The 20,354-nt window shown below is 35.8% G+C and overlaps 1 protein-coding gene across 1 annotated transcript in view; it reads left to right on the top strand.

Annotated features, from left to right (window-relative positions):
- SPTLC3 (serine palmitoyltransferase long chain base subunit 3) overlaps positions 1-20,001 on the top strand; it is a 221,477-nt gene extending 201,476 nt beyond the window's left edge. The window contains exons 11-12 of the mRNA XM_001374333.4: positions 9,440-9,569; positions 13,291-20,001. Of these exons, the coding sequence (XP_001374370.1) occupies positions 9,440-9,569; positions 13,291-13,404 (244 nt within the window). The 3' untranslated portion in view covers positions 13,405-20,001. The remainder of the gene's footprint in view (positions 1-9,439; positions 9,570-13,290) is intronic.
- Positions 20,002-20,354: the final 353 nt, after the last annotated feature.

Genomic DNA, 20,354 nt, shown 5'->3' with positions numbered 1-20,354 from the left:
TTTCAGTTCATATTTGAAAGATTATGTCAAAATTACCATCTCTACTTATGGAGGTGGTAAACCTATAACTCAAGATGTAGATATAACCTTGAGTTGTTGAAGACTATTTTCCAATATGGCACAAACTTTAAAAGATTATGCCACATTAGACAGATTTCTTCTATGAGTTTTGTCCATGTATGTCTATGATCCAAGTATCAGCTTAGCTATTTAAGAAGATATATAATCACCAGGCTGACCAAAGGCCAATTAACATTCCCCAGAAACTCCCAAAGATCATCTATTAATTTTTTTAACTCTTACCTTCCATCTTAGAATCATTGCCAGTTCTAAGGCAAAAGAGCAGTAGAGGTTAGGCAGTTAGGGTTGTGATTTACCCAGGGTCACACAGCTAGAAAATGTCTGAGATCAGATTTAAACTAAGGTCCTCCCAACTCCAGGCCTGACACTTTATCCATTGTGCTACATAACATAGCTGCTCCCATTTACTAATTTTTAAAAATATATATTTTATTTCCTCATTTGTATGTTATAACAATTTTCAACATGTTTTCTGAACCTTAAGATCCAAATTGTTTCCCTCCCTCAAGATCCTCCTGAAGATGTTGAACAATATGATTTGAATTATACATGTATGATCATGTAAAACATACTTTCCCTATTAGTCATTGTGGAAAGATACATATAAAACATAAAACACAAAATAAAAACACAAATAAACTAAAGTGAAAAATAGTATACTTTGATATACATTCCAACGTCGAACAGTGCTTTCTCTGGAGGTGGAGAGTATTCTTTGTCATGAGTCCTTCAGAATTATCCTGGATGTTTGTTTTGCTGAGAATAGCTAAGTCTTTCATAGTTGATCATCATACAATATTGCTTTTACCATGCACAATGTTCTCCTCTTTCTGCTTGTTTCACTTTGCATCATCAGTTCATGTATATCTTTCCAGCTTTATCTGAAATCATTCTGCTCATCGTTGCTTATAGCACAATAGTATTCCATTACCATCATATACCACCATTTGTTTAGCCACTCCCCAATTGAAGGACATGCCCTCAATTTCCAATTCTTTGCACCACAAAAAGAGCTATTATATTTTTGTACAAGCATGTCCTTTCCTCCCCTTTTAAAAATCTCTTTGGAATACAGATCTAATAGTGGGATTACTAGATGAAAGGGCATACACAATTTTATAGCCTTTTGGGTATAGATCAAAATTGCCTTTCAAAATAGTTGGATCACTTCACAATTCCACCAACAATGTGTAAGTGTCCCAGTTTTCTCACATCTCCAATTTATCTTTCCCTTTACTTCTCATATTGACCTGTCTGATAGGTGCAAAGTGGTATCTTATGGTTGTTTTAATTTGCATTTATCTAATCAAGAATGATCGAGGATACTTACTCAATAAGATTATTGATAGTTTTGGGAGTCGAGATGGTGGCCTAGAAGGAGCAGAAGTTCAGACCTCTGAATACCCTTCCTAACCGATCATAAACTGAATGCTCCCAGAGGACTAAAAAACAAACTTAACAAGACAGAGTCAAGGAACCCTCCTGCTGGACTTAATTCAAAAGGTACGCCCCCCCAGAAAGCCAGAATCAGAGAACACTTGGGTTTAAAGGGAAGACAGAAGGAAGGTCCCAGGACCCAACCCCCCTCCCACCCAGAGCTCTAAGACTCCCAGACCCTAGCAGCAGCGGGAACTTTTGGGAGGGCAAAGGTGCTGGTCTGGAGGGTGTACATTGCAACCAGGGCTGTGATAAGTTCAGAGTCTCCAACACAAACAGAGGGGAAGGAGCTAGAGAGGGAGCATAGAGCTGGCAGCCTGTCCAGAGCTGTGCAGATCCTCCATATTTGCTCCAGTCTTCTAGGAGGTTTTGGCCTCAGAGCATACTGAGTCCAACCCAGCTGAACTTAATCCCATCAAAAGTCTTCAGGACTCAGGGAAGCCCAGGTTCCACACCCATCCTCATTGACTACTGGACTTTAATCCAATCAAAAGCCTCCAGAGGACAGGGAAGCTCAAACCCCAACAAACCTTCACCAGAGACTACACCAAGAGATCTCCTGTTAAAGCTCCAAGAGGGGAGAATGACAGAAGACCCCAAACAAACAAAAAAAAAATGAGAGGAGAAAGAGCACAGATAAATATGTGGAGTAAAGAAGGGATGAATTTGAGCAAACAACAGAAAAAGAAGAAAGAAACTACAATAGAAAACTTCTACTCAATAAATGGAACAGAGGGGGAGAGATCAGCAAACGATAAATCAGAAATCCCAGCGAATTTGATACAGGCTGTGGAAGAACTCAAAACACAATTAAAAGAGTCTGAAGACAATTGGGAAAAGAATTTAAAAATTAAGATAAGTCATCTGGAAACAGAAGCACTTGAACTAAAATGAGAAAATAGTGTCTTGAAAGCCAAAATCAACCAGCTGGAAAATGAGGGGAAAGAGATGAAAGATGAGGTGAAGAAGATGAAAGATGATAAAAAGGAGATGAAAGATGAGGTAAAGAGGATGAAATATAGCCTCCAAAGAAAATCAGACCAGAAGGAGAGGAACAACCAAAATGCCAGGGATGAAATGCAGTCTTTAAGAACCAGAATACAACAACTGGAATTAAGTGACCTCACAAGGCAGCAGGACACTATAAAACAAAATGAAAAGAATGAAAAAATTGAAGAAAATATGAAGCATCTCATTCACAAAACAGACGATTTAGAAAATCGTTCAAGAAGAGACAATTTAAGAATCATAGGTCTACCAGAAGACCATGACAAAAGAAAAAGCCTGGACATTATATGACAGGAAATTATTCAGGAAAACTGTTCTGATATCCTAGAACAAGAGGGGAAAGGAAAATGGAGATTGAAAGAATCCACATATCACCTCCTGTATTTAATTTACAACTGACAACAACCAGGAATGTTATAGCCAAACTCAAAAACTATCAGACCAAAGAAAAGATATTACAGGCTGCCAAGAAGAAGCCATTCAGATACCATGGAAACACAGTGAGGATAACTCAGGATATGGCTGCATCCACACTGAAGGACTGAAAGGCATGGAATGTGATATTCCGGAAAGCAAGGGAACTAGGTCTACCACCAAGAATAAAATACCCATCAAAACTGAATATATTCTTATGAGGGAAAGTATGGTCATTCAACACAATAGAAGAATTCCAAGCATTCATAAAGAAAAGACAAGACCTGAACAGAAAATTTGATGTCCAAGCACAGAACTCAAGAGAATCATCAAAAGGTAATTAAAAAAGAGGGAAAAAGAAAAACAAAACAAAACAACAACAAAAAAAATTTTTTAAGAGACTCAATAAGTTAAAATATGTATCCCTATAAGAAAATAGGTCATTGGTAATGCTTAAAAACTGTTGCTATGACCTGGGCAGCTAGAAGAATTACACTTAGAAGGAACAATGACAAACTGCATTGGATGAAATAACAAGACATAAATGGGTATATAGATACATGCATGCATAAATACAAATACATGTGTGTGTGTGTGTATATGTGTATATATATATGTATATGCGGTTCTCTACCGCAACAAAACTGTTTGGCCTGACTATCAGCCTCAGCAAAACAGAGGTGCTGTTCCAACCCACACCAGGGAGGCCAACTAACTAGCCGTGAATTACAATCAACAGCACGAAGCTTTCTAACATCAACACTTTCAAGTACCTGGGCAGCACCATCGCCAACAACGGGTCCCTAGACCATGAGATCAATGCCAGGATCCAAAAGGCCAGCCAGGCACTCGGGTGGCTGCGCTCCAAAGTCCTCCAACACAGAGGTGTAAGCACTGCGATGAAGCTCAAAGTGTATAACGCAGTGGTCCTCAGCTCGCTCCTGTAAGGTTGTGAGACATGGACACTGTACCAGAAGCACATGAAACAGCTGGAGCAATTCCACCGAAGCTCTCTCCAGTCAATCATGAGGACCCGATGGCAGGACCGAATTATCAACTAGGAAGTCCTCGACAGAGCCAACTCCACCAGCATCGAAGTCATGGTCCTCAAAACCCAGCTACGAAGGTCTGGACACGTCATCTGCATGGACCCACAGCAAATACCAAGACAGGTATTCTATGGTGAACTGTCAGCTGGACTCAGGAAACAAGGTTGACCAAAGAAAAGATACAAGGATCAGCTAAAGTCAAACTTGAAGTGGGCTGGCATTACACCAAAGCAACTAGAACTTGCTGCCTCTGTCAGAAGCAGCTGGTGAACCCACATTAACCATGCCGCCGCCACCTTTGAAGATGAACGACGTCTACGTCTTGCCGCTGCACGTTAACGCCGACACCAGACCACAACCGCACCTCCCATAACAACTGGCATTCCATGCCCCATGTGCCACAAACTCTGCGCCTCAGTCTTTGGACTTCAAAGGCACATGGGGGTACATCAATAGATGATAATGCATAAAGATAATTGTCATTCTTGGTCACTGAGAGACTACCACTACTATATATAAATATATATACATACACACACAACCAGAACTAACAAAAAAAGAGGCTAATACTAAAAGAAATGGGAAAAGAAACAAATGGGAGTAAATTGATATGTCACAAAGTAGCTCATGGTGGAAGGGGGGAGAACAAATCGATACACTGGAAGGGTAAAGAGATTGGAGATAGGAAATACTCAACACTTACGTGCTTTAAAACAGACCCAAAGGGCAGAGAATAGATTTGCACCCTATAGGGGAGTAGAAGGGTAAAAAACGGACTGGTGGGGAGGGAAGCAGTACAAGGGAGGGAGAAGGGGGGTATTTTAAAAAGACTACAGGGGAAAAGAAGGGGAGGAGTAAAAAGGGAGGGGGTAGAAATGGAAGTAAAATAAGGGTGGGAACAAAGGGGACTGATTATAAACAAACACTGGTGTAGAAGGAAATAGTGAAAGAAGAAAAGACAGGACCAGGAGTAGAAATCAAAATGCTAGGAAATACATAGCTAGTAATCATAACTCTGAATGTGAATGGAATGAACTCACCCAGAAAACACAAGGGAATAGCAGAGTGGATTAGAATCCAAAACCCTACCATATGCTGTCTACAAGAAATACAAATGATGAAGGAAGATACACATAGGGTGAAAGTAAGAGGATGGAACCAAATCTATTGGGCATCAACTGATAAAAAGAAGGCAGGAGTCGCAATCATGATATCTGACAAAGCCAAAGTAAAAATAAATCTAGTTAAAAGAGATAGGGAAGGTAACTACATCCTGATAAAAGGCAGTGTAGACAATATGGAAATATTTGTACTCAATATGTATGCACCAAATGGCAGAGTATCCAAATTTCTAAAGGAAAAACTAGAGAAGCTGAAGGGTGAAATAGACAGAAAAACTATACTAGTGGGAGATCTGAACCTTCCTCTATCCAAACTAGATAAATCAAACCAAAAAATAAATAAGAAAGAGGTGAGAAAAACAAATGAAATCTTAGAAAAATTAGAGTTAATAGACATGTGGAGAAAACTAAATAGGGACAAAAAGGAATACACCTTCTTTTCAGGAGCACATGGTACATTCACAAAAACTGACCATGTGTTAGAGCACAAAAACATTACAAACAAGTGCAAGAGGGCAGAAATAATAAATGCAACCTTCTCAGACCACAATACAATGAAAATAATAATTAGTAAGGATACATGGAGAGATAAATCAAAAATTAATTGGAAATTAAACAATATGATTCTCCAGAACCATCTAGTTAAAGAACAAATCATAGAAACAATCAATAACTTTATTGAAGAAAACAACAATGGTGAGAGACATCCTTTCAAAACTTATGGGATGCAGCCAAGCAGTACTCAGGGGGAAATTTATATCCTTGAGTTCATACATAAACAAATTAAGAAGGGCAGAGGTCAATGAATTAGGCATGGAAATTAAAAAACTAGAAAGTGAACAAATTAAAAATCCTCAGATGAAGACTAAATTAGAGATCCTAAAAGTCAAAGGAGAAATCAATAAAATTGAAAGACAAGGAACTATTGATTTAATACATAAGACTAGAAGCTGGTACTTTGAAAAAACAAATAAAATAGATAAAGTACTAGTCAGTCTAATTTAAAAAAAAAGGAAAGAAAAAAAGAAATTGACAGTATCCAAGATGAAAAGGGAGACCCCACCTCTAATGAAGAGGAAATTAAGGCAATCATTAAAAATTACTATGCCCAATTATATGGCAACAAATAAGGCAATCTAGGTGATATAGATCAATACTTACAAAAATATAAATTACCAAGACTAACAGAGGAAGAAATAAATTGCCTAAACAATCCCATATCAGAAAAATACATTGAACAAGCCATCAAAGAACTCCCTAAGAAAAAATTCTCAGGTCCAGATGGATTCACAAATGAATTCTATCAAACATTCAAAGAACAACTAATCCCAATATTATACAAACTATTTGACAGAATAAGCCAAGAAGGGGTTCTACCAAATTCTTTTTACAACACAAAAATGGTACTGAACCCAAAGCCAGGAAGATTAAAAACAGAGAAAGAAAACTATAGGCCAATCTCCCTAATGAATATAGATGCAAAAAATCTTAAATAGGATACTATCAAAAAGACTCCAGCAAGTCATCACAAGGGTTATCCACTATGATCAGGTAGGGTTCATACCAGGAATGCAAGGATAGTTCAATATTAGGAAAACCATCCACATAATTGACCATATTAACAAGCAAACCAACAAAAATCACATGATTATCTCAAAAGATGCAAAAAAAGCCTTTGATAAAATACAACAACCATTCCTATTGAAAATACTAGAAAGTATAGGAATAGAAGAGCCTTTCCTAAAAATAATAAACAGTATATATCTAAAACCATCAGCAAACATCATCAGCAATGGGGATAAACTCGAAGTCTTCCCAATAAGATCAGGAGTAAAATAAGGATGCCCATTATCACCTTTACTATTTAATATTGTACTAGAAACACTAGCAGTAGCAACTAGAGAAGAAAAAGAAATTGAAGATATTAAAATTAGCAATGAGGAGTCCAAGCTATAGCTCTTTGCGGATGTTATGATGGTCTACTTAAAAGAATCCTAGAGAATCTACTAAAAAGCTAGTTGAAATAATCAACAATTTTAGCAAAGTCACAGGATACAAAATAAACCCTCAGAAGTCATCAGCATTTCTATATATCTCCAACCCAGTTCAGCAGCAAGAATGAGAAAGAGAAATTCCATTTAAAGTCACCCGAGACAATATAAAATACTTAGGAATCTATCTGCCGAGACAAACACAGGAACTATATGAACACAACTACAAAACACTCTCCACAAAATTAAAACTAGATCTAAACAATTGAAAAAACATTGATTGCTCATGGGTGGGACGAGCTAACATAATAAAAATGGCCATCCTACCCAAACTTATCTATCTATTTAGTGCCATACCCATTGAACTTCCAAAAAACTTTTTTACTGAATTAGAGAAAACCATAACAAAGTTCATTTGGAAGAACAAAGGATCAAGGATAGCAAGGGAAATAATGAAAAAAAAAATACAAAGGAAAGTGGCCTTGCAGTCCCAGATCTCAAACTATACTATAAAGCAATGGCCATCAAAACAATTTGGTACTGGCTAAGAGACAGAAAGGAGGATCAGTGGAATAGACTTGGCATAAATGACCTCAGCAAGACAGTCTATGACAAACCCAAAGACCCCAGCTTGTGGGACAAAATTCCACTATTTGATAAAAACTGCTGGGAAAATTGGAAGACAGTGTGGGAGAGATTAGGTTTGGATCAACACCTCACACCCTACACCAGGATAAACTCAGAATGGGTGAATGACCTGAACATAAAGAAGGAAACTATAAGTAAATTAGGTGAACACAGAATAGTATACATGTCAGACCTTTGGGAAGGGAGAGATTTTAAAACCAAGCAAGACTTAGAAAGAGTCACAAAATGTAAAATAAATAATTTAAAAGTTTCTGAACAAACAAAACCAATGTAACTAAAATTAGAAGGGAGGCAACAAATTGGGAAACAATCTTCATAACAAAAACCTCTGACAAAGGTCTAATTACTCAAATTTATCAAAAGTTAAACCAGTTGTACAAAAAGTCAAGCCATTCTCCAATTGAAAAATGGGCAAGGGACATGAATAGACAGTTTTCAATTAAAGAAATCAAAACTATTAAAAAGCACATGAAAAAAATGTTCTAAATCTCTTATAATCAGAGAGATGCAAATCAAAACAACTCTGAGATATCACCTTACACCTAGCAGATTGGCTAACATGACAGCTATGGAAAGTAGTGAATGCTGGATGGGATGTGGCAAAGTCGGGACATTAATGCATTGCTGGTAGAGTTGTGAATTGATCCCACCATTCTGGAGGGCAATTTGGAACTATGCCCAAAGTGTGATAAAAGACTATCTGCCCTTTGATCCAGCCATAGCACTGCTGGGTTTGTACCCCAAAAAGATAATAAGGAAAAAGACTTGCACAAGAATATTCATAGCTGCGCCCTTTGTGGTGGCAAAAAATTGGAAAATGAGGGGATGCCCCTCAATTGGGGAATGGCTGAACAAACTATGGTATATGTTGGTGATGGAATACTATTGTGCTCAAAGGAATAATAAAGTGGAGGAATTCCATGGAGACTGGAACAACCTCCAGGAAGTGATGCAGAGTTAAAGGAGCAGAATGAGGAGAAGATTGTACACAGAGACTGATACACTGTGGTTCAATGGAACGTAATGGACTTCTCCATTAGTATCAATGCAATGTCCCTGAACAATCTGCAGGGATCTAGGAGAAAAAAAACTATCCTCAAGCAGAGGACACACTGTGGGAGTGAAAACACCGAGGAAAAGCAACTGTTTGACTTCAGGGGTGGAGGGGATATGATTGAGGAGAGAAGCTAACTGAGCACCCTAATGCAAATACCAACAACAAAGAAATGGGTTCAGAGCAAGGACATATGTGATACCCAGTGGAATCACAGGTTGGCTAGGGGATGGGTGGCGGGAGGAAGGGGGGAGGAAAAGAAAATGATCTATGTTTCCAATGAATAATGTATTAAAATGACCAAATAAAATAATGTTTAAAAAAATGAAAACTGGTAATGGCAAAACAGGAAAAAAAAAGATTATTGATAGTTTTTATTACTTCATCTGAAACCACCACAGACTTTTAAAGAAGGTTTTAATTTATATTAGTGGAAGAAAGGTCCATATTTATGAAAAATCAGGGTAATTATGTTTGGAGTTTCAAGAAATATTTTAAAGAAACTGTAAGCAAATTTCCTTCATGCTTTCAAGTACTAGACACACATAATTGTAATTCCTCATATTCTTTTCCCTTTATGTATAGAGTTGTACTATTTCTAATTCTTTCTGTTTTATTTCTCCCCTTCCTACACAGTGCATTTGCAAGAAAACTATTAAAAAGAAAAATTGGTACTGTAGTGGTGGGCTTCCCAGCCACTCCACTAATAGAAGCTCGGGCTCGGTTTTGTATGTCATCATCACATACTCAGGAAATGCTAGACAGGGTAAGTTCTCAGGAAATATTTTACTGTATTCTTTGGGGTCCTATGGCCCAGAAAGCACTGCTACTTCAGTATCTAAAGGTATTCAATTGTTTTACAGTTGGAGCTTTCTAGGCCTTTGCTTTAGTGACTTGGGGGGAAAATACAAATTAAAGTAGTAGACAAAAACTAAGACTGATTAAAACATACTCAACCATTTGATAAATTCAGTAAGTTGAGGGAAGGGGAGAGGAATGAGTCAATTCAATGAAAAACTCAATTAGGTTAAATCAATATATTGACTTTATATATAATTAAATGACATACTTATTTTTCACCATTGAATTAAGGAACCACTGGAGGAACTGGAGTTGTTTAACCCAGTAGTGAGAAGACCTTGAAATGCTGGCAAGGCCATTTTTAAATATGTCAAAAACACATTAGATTTTTTTTTTGCTTGACCCCAAAAAACAGAACTGGAAACAATGAGATAAGATTCAAGAAGGGAAGATTTTTGTTCAATGTAAGGAAAAAACTTCCTTAAAATTAATACTATCCAAAAGTGTAATGAGATGCCTTGAAATGCCTCATCCATGTCACCATTACCCTAGGCCCTGGATATCTTCAATTGAAGGTTGGATTCAGGTTGAATGGCCTTAGCCTTCCCTTTAGAAAAACTGCAAAACAGACTCTTGGTTGGGTACAAATTGATAGAGATTCTTTTTAAAGTACCTTCAAATTCTAAGGTTTATAATTTTTGCAATTTTAACAGATAACATTGATCTAACAAGGCATAATTAGGTGTGCCCTTTAGTTGTTTAAAAAAAATAAACCCATCATAATAACAGAACAATAAGTAATCCATTTAGGTAACAGATACACCAAAGCAATCTAGTTTTAAGTGATATGAAAATAATTTCAAATTTGGCTTCCTTTCTCTAACTATTTTAGTCTTTCCTGTATGATTCATAGGAGAAGTATATGATACATCATCCAATTTAAAGAAATAAAACTGGAATTTATAACTAATAACCTAGGCACAGATCCTCTATTCTAGACTCTCTTCTCACTACGCCCTCTCTGTCTTAGTGATCTCATCAGCTCCCATAGGTTCAATTATCATCTCTATGCATGCAAATTCAAAATCTACAAATCCAGTTCCCATTTCTCTCCAAAGTTCCTGGTCCATATCACCAAATCGCCTGCCCCATTTCCCTTTGGATGTTGTCTAAGCATTTCAAACTCAACATGCCCCTAAAAGAACTCATTGTTTCCCCTCTTTCAGTTGCCATCTTCACAATCTCAAAATCAGCCTAGTCTCTTCACTCTCCCTTATGTTCAAATCCAACCAATTACCAAGATTCACTAAATCTATTTCTACAACATTATATATATATATTTTTTTTCATCTTTTCCACTGACAGAACTCCCCACCCCCACCCCAGGAAGGTCCACATCAGCTTTTACTGAAATTAATATAAAAGCCTCTTAATCTGTACACCTTTCATCTCTCTCCTCTCCAATCCATCCTCTAAACTACAACCAAACTGATATTCCTAAAGCACAGGTCTGACCACATCACTCTCCCACTGAAAAAAAGATTCAGTGTCTCTCTATTATTTCTAGGATAATGGCATTAAAATACCTTCATACCCTAGCACTAACCTATCTTTCCAAATGATTTCATATAATTCTCCTTCACTTGATCTATTACTTCAGCCAAACTGGCCTAACTTGATATTTTCTGTACGCAAAATTCCATCTCTCAATTCATACCCTCTCTTCCACCTCTTTGAATATATTGGTCTTTTAAGACTCATTCCAAATACCCTCAACTTACAGTAGATCTTTATAATGACCACAATTTTTAGTGCTTCCTAATATACTTATACAAATACAAAAAAAATTATATCATATTAGTTTGTATGTATTTAATGTTTATACATATACATATATTTTTGTGTTTTTATATTCTAGTGTCTAGGAGCCTGTCTTGTACACAGTGTGGAAAGGAAACTAGACTGGCATTACCCCCCATTTTTCCAATCCTATTTCCTTTCTCAATAAATATTACAACAGCAACAACTTAATAAATTCTTGTTGAATTAAATTACACTGGAATTTGAGGTCTATAAAATGTCCTGACCTATATCGACACATACACCTTAATTCCAATGCTAGTTCTGACTAAAGTCTTCATTTTGTTTATTATAAGATTAACTGTTAGCACTTTGCCTGGCATATGAATGGCTCTTTAAAAGATGAATGTTGACTTATTGTCAAAGCTTTTGACTATCATCACATTTACAGCTTTGATTACTTTCAAGAAAAACAAGCATACCTGAGAGGCATCATTTAGTCTATCCTTTTCCTTCAGCTAAGACATCTAAAACTAGATTCCATGAATAGAATACATCAAATCATAGTCCTGTTCTCTCACCCCATCCATTCTAACTTTAACAACTCTTATTATTCATAATTCTATATTTAGCCTAGGTTAAATCCTTCCTGAAATAGCTTAGAATAATTTCTGCTTAACATTTTTCTCACGAAAACCTGAGTTAGGTAGTAGTACAAGTATTGCTATCACTACTTCCAGAATCATTTAAATTCAGGAAGCACTTATTAAGCATCTGCTACATACAAATCAACTGCACTAAACTCTGGAGATACCCACTTCCAGCAAAAAAAAAAAAAAAAACATCCCTGCCATCAAAAAACCTTACTCTTTAATGGAAAAATGTAACATATAAAGTAAAATTAAATTAAAAAATAACTTAAGGAGAAAGCACTAATAACAAATGAAACTGTTAATGAACTCTCTATAGTTATATCACACTTAAGACTTTTCAAAACACTTTCCCAGCTTTTACTTCTTTAGATAATAACACCAGTCCTTTGAAGTAGCTAAGACAGGTATTACTTCAGAGATGAGGAAACTGGGTCTCAGAGAAAATAGATTTTTCAGATAAAAATACTTTGAAAACCAGGAAACACTATACAATTGTCATATCTGTTTGTCTCTAGTAATAATAATAATTTATCAGAGTAGGGATTCCCATTTCTACTATCTTTGTAGAACTAGGGAGTCTTAAAAGATAAGGTCAAGAGACCACCTGATCCATCGACTGTTAATTAAGAGGCTAGCAGTTTGAAAATTATTTCTCATGTGGAAGAACACTAACATTTCCAAAAATCACTTAATATTTGTAACCAAAAGCTTCCTCATCTTTAAAGCAGGATACCTTACTTAAAGCAGGATGCTAGAAAATGGGATTGGCATATAAGACTGGGGGAAAGCAAATATTGTCCCATTGTTTTAAAAAAGAGAAGAAAATAAAGTATGTAAACTAGAACAAGTACATTTGACTTCAATCCCATCACTCATTCCCACACAACCCAGAATAAAAAGCAGAACAAATCAGTTAATCAGTTCTGGTTGGCGGGAAAAGGGAAGAGTGAGGAAGAGAGTCAAGAAAGGATTTCTAGAAAGGGACACATGAGATGAGTTTTAAAGGATATGTAGGATTTTGAGGATGTGAAGAGATCAAATCAACAACTTAAAAGTTAATAAGACTGGGTTCAAAAGATTACAAAATTTCATTCTTTTTATTTAAAATTGAATACCATGAAAACAATACTTTAGGCATACCTTATTCTCTATTTACATGTTCTCCTTAGGAAAGAATACCCCAAATCAATATGATGATGAATGACAGAATGTACTCTAATACTCTCATTGCAGGTCTTGAAAGAGATTGATGAATTAGGAGATATACTGAGCCTAAAATACTCCAGGCACAAAAAGTCAGCTCATCCTGAACTACACAGGGAAACAAGCTTTGAACTTGAAGATTAAGGTTCGAGGTTGAAGAAAATAGAGACTTTGCCAAAAAGACTTCTCTCCTTGCCTCAAAAGGAATATAAATGTATTTCTTCTCTTTCTTAGAACAATTTTTATTTCTTGAGTAACTAACTCAATTAAGGAAAGCACTGCTGTTGAAGTTTTACTGTCTCCAACTTGTGCCTATAGAAGTTGAAATATGGCTCCAGAATTAAGTTTCTTTTCTACCAATGCTTCCCAAAGAAAAACACACTTCTTAGTATATTTTTGATGGCAAAGAGCCTGGGTCTCTTTTGCTACTGTACTGTGCAGACTCATTGGTTCAGTGCCTTTCCAGGCAATGGGGGGAAAAGGTTTAAATGTTTAATTTAGAAGGTTTCATTGTGTTTTAGTCAAAGCATATTTCATTTGCAGACTTCTGGTATGTTTTTATTTGTACCAACTATGAAAGCACTCATCATTTAGGAATGTTTCAGGAAAGAGAAGAGATATGAATTTCTATTTGCCATATTTTTAATGTCTCAAAGGACAGGTGCTAAATGAAAGTTAATACTTTGAAGGAGGGAGTAGAGCTGTTCAGCAAGTACTGGGGAAAGTCTGAAGAAATATATTATTTTCCTCATACTGATCCTGATTCCAGTTTTCTGAGTTTTCCTTTCGAGGGCACAAGCCAAATTTAGGTCTAGAAGTGAGTGTGGTTAAAAATAAAGGTTTTTGTTTTTGCTTTTGTTTTCTCTTAGGATGGCTGACTCTATAACTTATATTAACCTAAATATTGGTAGTGCCACTCAAAGTTTGTGTTTAGCATGTACACCATAAATCTTGTGAACAATAATATTTCATTTTTAACTCTGGAGGAAATGCTGAATCCATTTGTGTTCTTTTGCCCCTATCCTAGGACCACTCTTTTAAAATCTCAGTTCAAAAAAGATATTTAAAATAAATTTATAATGCACTTTATTATGCTTGTGACACCTATAGTCATGTCTATCAAGGAGTCTTGTCACCTAGTATACGCAAGCATCTTGACTGAGAGAGAAGTTTTTAACTCGGTGACCTCTTCTTTTTATGGGAACACATCTGATTCTAGATGAAGAATGTGAGTTTATGGCCCAATGATTAGGAAGAGAGACTGGTCAATGGCCTTTGTTAATTATATCTGTTTGACATAAGATTTGCTAGGAAAACCTTAACTATAAGATAATCAACGAGCTGGCATTCAAGCAGAGTTGGAAAAGTCAAAGAGAATACTCTTAGTAAAGCTTCTGTAACGTTCAGAATAGGCTACATAACATTTCATACTATCAAATTACATTGTAAACAAATTAGATCAAGAGATGTTTGGCTTTCTATTGTAGTGATGGATCCAAAATTTTCAGATTCTTTATTCCACAGTCTAACCTCAGTCCATGTCTACTTCTAAATCTAGTGCTAGATTTAGTGAAATTGAAGGACTAGACACCGGAGTCCCTGAAAAGGGTAGGGATTAGAGATTCAGACAACAAGGTGCTTAGGAAGGTGGGAGTTTGGGAGGCAATACAACTCGGAGATTAATGTTCCTAACTTTATTTTAATTGGGAAAGAAACAAAATCCTTAATTACTTTAGTTAAAATGGATTATAATTTAGTATCTTATGGCTATTTAAAGGTTTTATCTCATTGGGAAGAAGGAGATATTCAAAATTCAGTAACATCGCCATATTGCTGTGTTTGGGTTTTTTGGTTTTATAATTAATACAGACTACAGTTAAGGGACTAAAGCAGTAGCTTTTGTGCATCCAAACAAGTTTACAATATAAATGTAAAAATGAAACAGCTCTATATACTGTATAGGTCCATTTAAATGGAATTATTTCTAGTAAAGAAGCAAAAATAGATGGGTCTTTAATGGAATACTCCTTGAACACTTAAAAAGTAAAAACTGATAACATAATAATACAGGTGATTTGAATACAGAACTGAATTTTTAGTTTTTATAAGAATAAAAAAAGTCAGTATTTGATATCTAGGACCTTATTGTTCCAAAATTTTTAAAGATTTAATAAAGGACTCACAATAGAACTAAATTAAAAGATGTTTCTTTGACTGAGTTTACAAGGCAAGTGTATTCCCACAATACTATCTTTTTTAATTTGGTGAGGACACCCAACTGTCTTAGCCCACTGTAGTTCAGAAATTCTAAATTCAAAAGATCTGCCAATCTCTATCATCTAGGTAGCTGGGAGTTCAGATGTCTATCACCATGCCTCACTATATATCAATTCCTATTTGTCTTAAAAATATTCTTATATCTTACTGTCACAGTTTCTAAATATCTTCCAGTGTTCTCTATTTTTGGTTAATATTTCAGTTTTTACTTATCTCATTTCCCTTTTTAAGAGAGGGTTTGATCATATAGACTAATCTCATATAAAGGAATTCCTGGAATGTGGGCCCATCTCATCTACTGAAACTGAAGATACTTACATGGACTAAATGAAGCACATTAGTTTACTGCTGTATGTGGAAAGTGTCTTTTCCTCAACTACAAAATATTTTTCCTGAATTACTATGATGTCTTTTGAATGTGAGGTGGCATAATGGATAGAACAGTGTAACATTATAGACCATTAAACTTAGAAGTCAAGAGGACTGGAGTCTGAATCCTGCCTCACACTATCTATGTTCTCTCTCTCTCTCTCTCTCTCTCTCTCTCTCTCTCTCTCTCTCTCTCTCTCTCTCTCTCTCTCTCTCTCTCTCTCTCTCTCTCTCTCTCTCTTTTTACTTTTCCTTTATCCTTGGGGGAGAAAAAACTTTGAATCCTGATCATTTTTGTCAACAGTAGCCCTTGAGTGATAAAAAATTCTTAACACTTATACAAATATCCTCTTTAAAACAATGAATATTTTTAATCTTTCTATGGTTACCAAATATCAAATACTCCAAAGAGATCTCTCTAGTCTAAAATTAAATTCCAGATAATAAAATCTTGACTATGTCTTGATTTATAACAATAATCTTATTTTGAATGTAAATGATGATTAGCAGTGATCCCTCATCAAAACAAGGAAAGCAAAATCTTTGAGAGTCTAGATTCTCCAGAGTGGTCCAACTATGTAATATTTAGAAAAATTAAAGGAAAAGAAGTATCCAAGTAAAATATTTTCAGAGAAGTGCAACATAGTCTTTCATCCCTTTCAGATCTAAAAGAAGTATAATTAACTTAATAATTTAACAATCAAAACTGATAGTTATAGTTTTACAAATTAAGTATGATTATCCCAATATCCTACAGTGAATTAGCGACAAAGTCAGGTCTAGCCATGTTCAAAATTAGCATAGAATTGGAATATTATTGGTAAATTATTTTTCCCCTTTTTTCTCTCCCCCTCCAACCCCATGGAGTAGTTTGATTTTAAAGCTAAGGCAAATAGTTTCTCCCTCCAGGCTATGAAACCAAGTTAGGTCCTCCCTTCTTTTGTCTAGATCTTTTACAAGCTGGGTGGAGACCCACTCCTTGTCTGTGGGCAGGAACTCTTGGATAATGAAGTTGGCTAGGCAGCCACTATGTTGGGAAATACTGCCTAGCCATTCTAGCAGCTCCAGGTGTTTCTTGGCATCCTTGGGACACTCCCCTTCTGATGATAAAGGTGTTCCAGCATCTGATTCCACTCCCTGCATGCCTATTTTCCAATCAGAAATGCTTAGGATGTCCTGGAGAGGGACTGGACGGTGATGATGCAAAGGGTATATAAGATATGAGAGAGAGGAAATTGGGGCTCTTATGCCTCTTTCTCTGGTCCAGCTCTCCTGACTAGCTGACTAGCTGCTTGTACTTATTCCACCTTTTTGGGTTGGCCAGCCCAGCCATTTAGTTGTTCATGCTTAAGCCTCTGCTCTCTCTTACCTAGCCTGTCAGTCCCTCATTCTATCCTCCCCTCCCTGGCCTTCTGCTCTGCTAGTCTGTGGAATCTGTTCCAACTATGGAGGGAGACTACTGACTAGTGGGAAATCTTGAGCGGTCATTAATAAATTAATATTTTACAATTTTAAAAATACAGCCTCTAGAGAATTTCATTCATTATACAGGGCTTCTAAATTTCTAGTGCAATACTCCTTCCATCACAAGTGAAAGCATGCCTTCCCATCCCTTTTAATACTGGAAAAATAAATACTTATCACTAAAGTTGTACCATTGAGATTATGAAGTTTTCAAGAAGTTTTTCAAGTAGGAAGGTTTTTCTATTCCATAATATTTTCTCGTAATACTATCCCATCAATAGAAGTCTCATCAACTGCCTTTAAAGTAAGTTCTACAGTGCTTTTTGTTACTTTGTTCCACCATGGGATCTGACCAAAAGGTCATAATAAAGGAATAATGCATAACTCCTTTTGTTAAGATTCACATCCAAGATGAGCAGAATTCTGTTATTCTTAAATAGTGGCATCCACTGACCTAAATGAAAGGCTTAATTTTTACATATGAATGTCAGTTTCTCTTGGAAATTATCCCCTGATATTAAAAGTCTGAATTAATAAAATGCCCAACAGCAGGTCAGATTATGTAAGTGAGATTTTTTAATTGCTATAAAGCATGAAAATAATAGTAACTTTTGTAAGAATTTAAAAATTAAGTTTTTTATGCTAATATGAGAATGCTATAGTATTATATATTGTAGTCATTGATCTAAATATATTATAACAAGTCAAAATGACTTTTAGTAGCTTTGTTTACAAAGAGGTGGAAAGAGTGAAAGTGGGAAAATATAAGGAGATAAATAATTATCTAGCCTATCACCCTAAATGCTGCTCCAATGTGGGGCTCAGACCTGGCAGGGTTTCACCACATCCCTTGATCCACAAGGATTTTTCAGTAATCCTCAGCCAGAAGTCCTGTGGTGTCTTCAGCAAAGGTTCTACCAGTATAGCCTCCTCCAGGAAAGGAAAGCCTCTCTGGAACCAGTCTCTCCAGAAACCTGGAAAGGAAGGCCAGCTATTCACCCAGCTCACTGACACAGAGTCTACCAAGGTAAAGTCCCAAGGTCCAAGCCCAAGATCCAAGCCAAAGGTCCAGTCCAAAGATTCAAGTCCAAGATCCAAGCTGAAGACCCCTTGGACAGGAAGTTCATGACTTTTTATAGTCCTTTTTCCATATCACTTCTTGTCCCTTCCTCCACTTTACAGGAACCAATTAAAGTCTTTCAATTTGCCTTGCACTGTCAAAGGGGTGGTCAGTGGCCTCTGGAATTGTCACCCACTCTCACAAGTGACTTGTGAGCTCTCTTACTTGGTGTTAATTAGGAGTGTTTAAGTTTTTGATTTATTAATTTAAAAGTTGCTGACTGATTGATAAAGAAAATTTTATTCATTTGTCACACTTCCTTTATTCAGGGAATAATTTTTGATTCTAAAATGCTGATTAAAAAGACTTAAAGGGGTCAGCTGGGTTGATCAGTGGATTGAGACCCAGGCCTAGAGATGGGAGATCCTAGGTTCAAATCTGGTCTCAGACACTTCCTAGCTGTATGATCCTGGACAAATCACTTAACCCCCTTTACCTAGCCCTTGCTGCTCTTCTACCTTGGAACCAATACACAGTATTGATTCTAAGACCAAAAAAAATGAGAGTTTTTTTTAAAAAGTGATTGTTGGCACTCACCCAGGTTTGTTCAGGAGTTTTCTTTAATTAAGTTAGTAAAGACAAGAATGACTGGATTCATTAACTAAAAGCAGAGCTGTCAGGGAAGGAAATTGTTCTCAAAAACTTTGAGCTACCCATGGCTGAAAAAGACCTGATTTCACAGGACAAAATCCTTACTTCAACATGGGTCAAGGAAAAACCAGGCAATCACATTACTTCATTCTTTCTTTCCAACTCGTGTCTATGATTTTCCAGATCTAAAATATGCGCTAAAAATCTGTGGGGAATATTTTAAATAAATCAACTGTTTAATGATAGATTTCATCCAAAGAAGAGCAAGCTAGTAAGGAACTTGACTATAACACTGGAATGTAGAAGGGTATGGATGATTGCTGAATGAATGGATGATATCATAAGATCAAAGACAACGATTTGCAATTGGGCTAATGCAGATAATTGTAAACTCTTCAAAAGTAAGGAAAATGCATGTATTTGGTTCCTAAAATTCATGTTTTTCAAATAATATATCTATATTGTGAGCTACAAATATAATTAAGATGTATAACTTCCTTTCAAACTGGTGTTCTACAACTACTGGTATGTAACATTAGATCAGATATAACCATATGTTGCTTTTCTTTCTTCATAAAATGTTACATTTGGAACAAAGAACACCAAAAAAAAGCCTTTTAAGACTTTTTCAAACCATCTACTAAAAAAATCTTAATAAGATAAGAAAGAATAAAAATTTATGAACTAAACAAAAGAAAGGAAAAAACTATTAAAAAGAATTTTAAAAAATCCTGCATTTGCAATACAGGGCATATATGTGACATGTTTTAAAGAGCTTCATTATATTTTGACATTAAATGCCAATGTAGAAAAAATTTGTAAGACATAATACACAGAAACACTAAAATATTGTTAAAATTATAAGTTTCTACCAATGTGAATAATAGCTTTTTGTGAGTCTTGTTAATTATTTGTTTTTTAGTTTATTAGTTATTAGTTTATTAATTGTTTACTAGTAATCTTGTTTATTCTTTGAATAGCCTTGCAGGTGGGTTTAAAAATGTTCAAATACAAAAGAAAGCCAACTGGCTTAGCTTTTAATAGATTTCTTAAGATGTCATGATACCTGTCTTTGTCAAGTATATTTGAGTAAAATATATTTGGGAGGCCAAAGATTCAGACAGCAGCAAGTCTACTATGTATCAAGAGTTAAGCTAAATTCCCGGAATACAAAGTAAGCAAAACATAATATCTATTCCTTAAGAGCTCATATCTAACGGACACAACAAATTAATATGAATCTACTGAACACAAGCAAAACATGTACTCCCTA

This window comes from Monodelphis domestica, chromosome 1 (assembly GCF_027887165.1).
Source record: "Monodelphis domestica isolate mMonDom1 chromosome 1, mMonDom1.pri, whole genome shotgun sequence".
NCBI classification, from domain to species: Eukaryota; Metazoa; Chordata; class Mammalia; order Didelphimorphia; family Didelphidae; genus Monodelphis; species Monodelphis domestica.
Note: the sequence above shows the minus strand (reverse complement) of the source record. Positions and strands in the feature narration are given on the sequence as shown.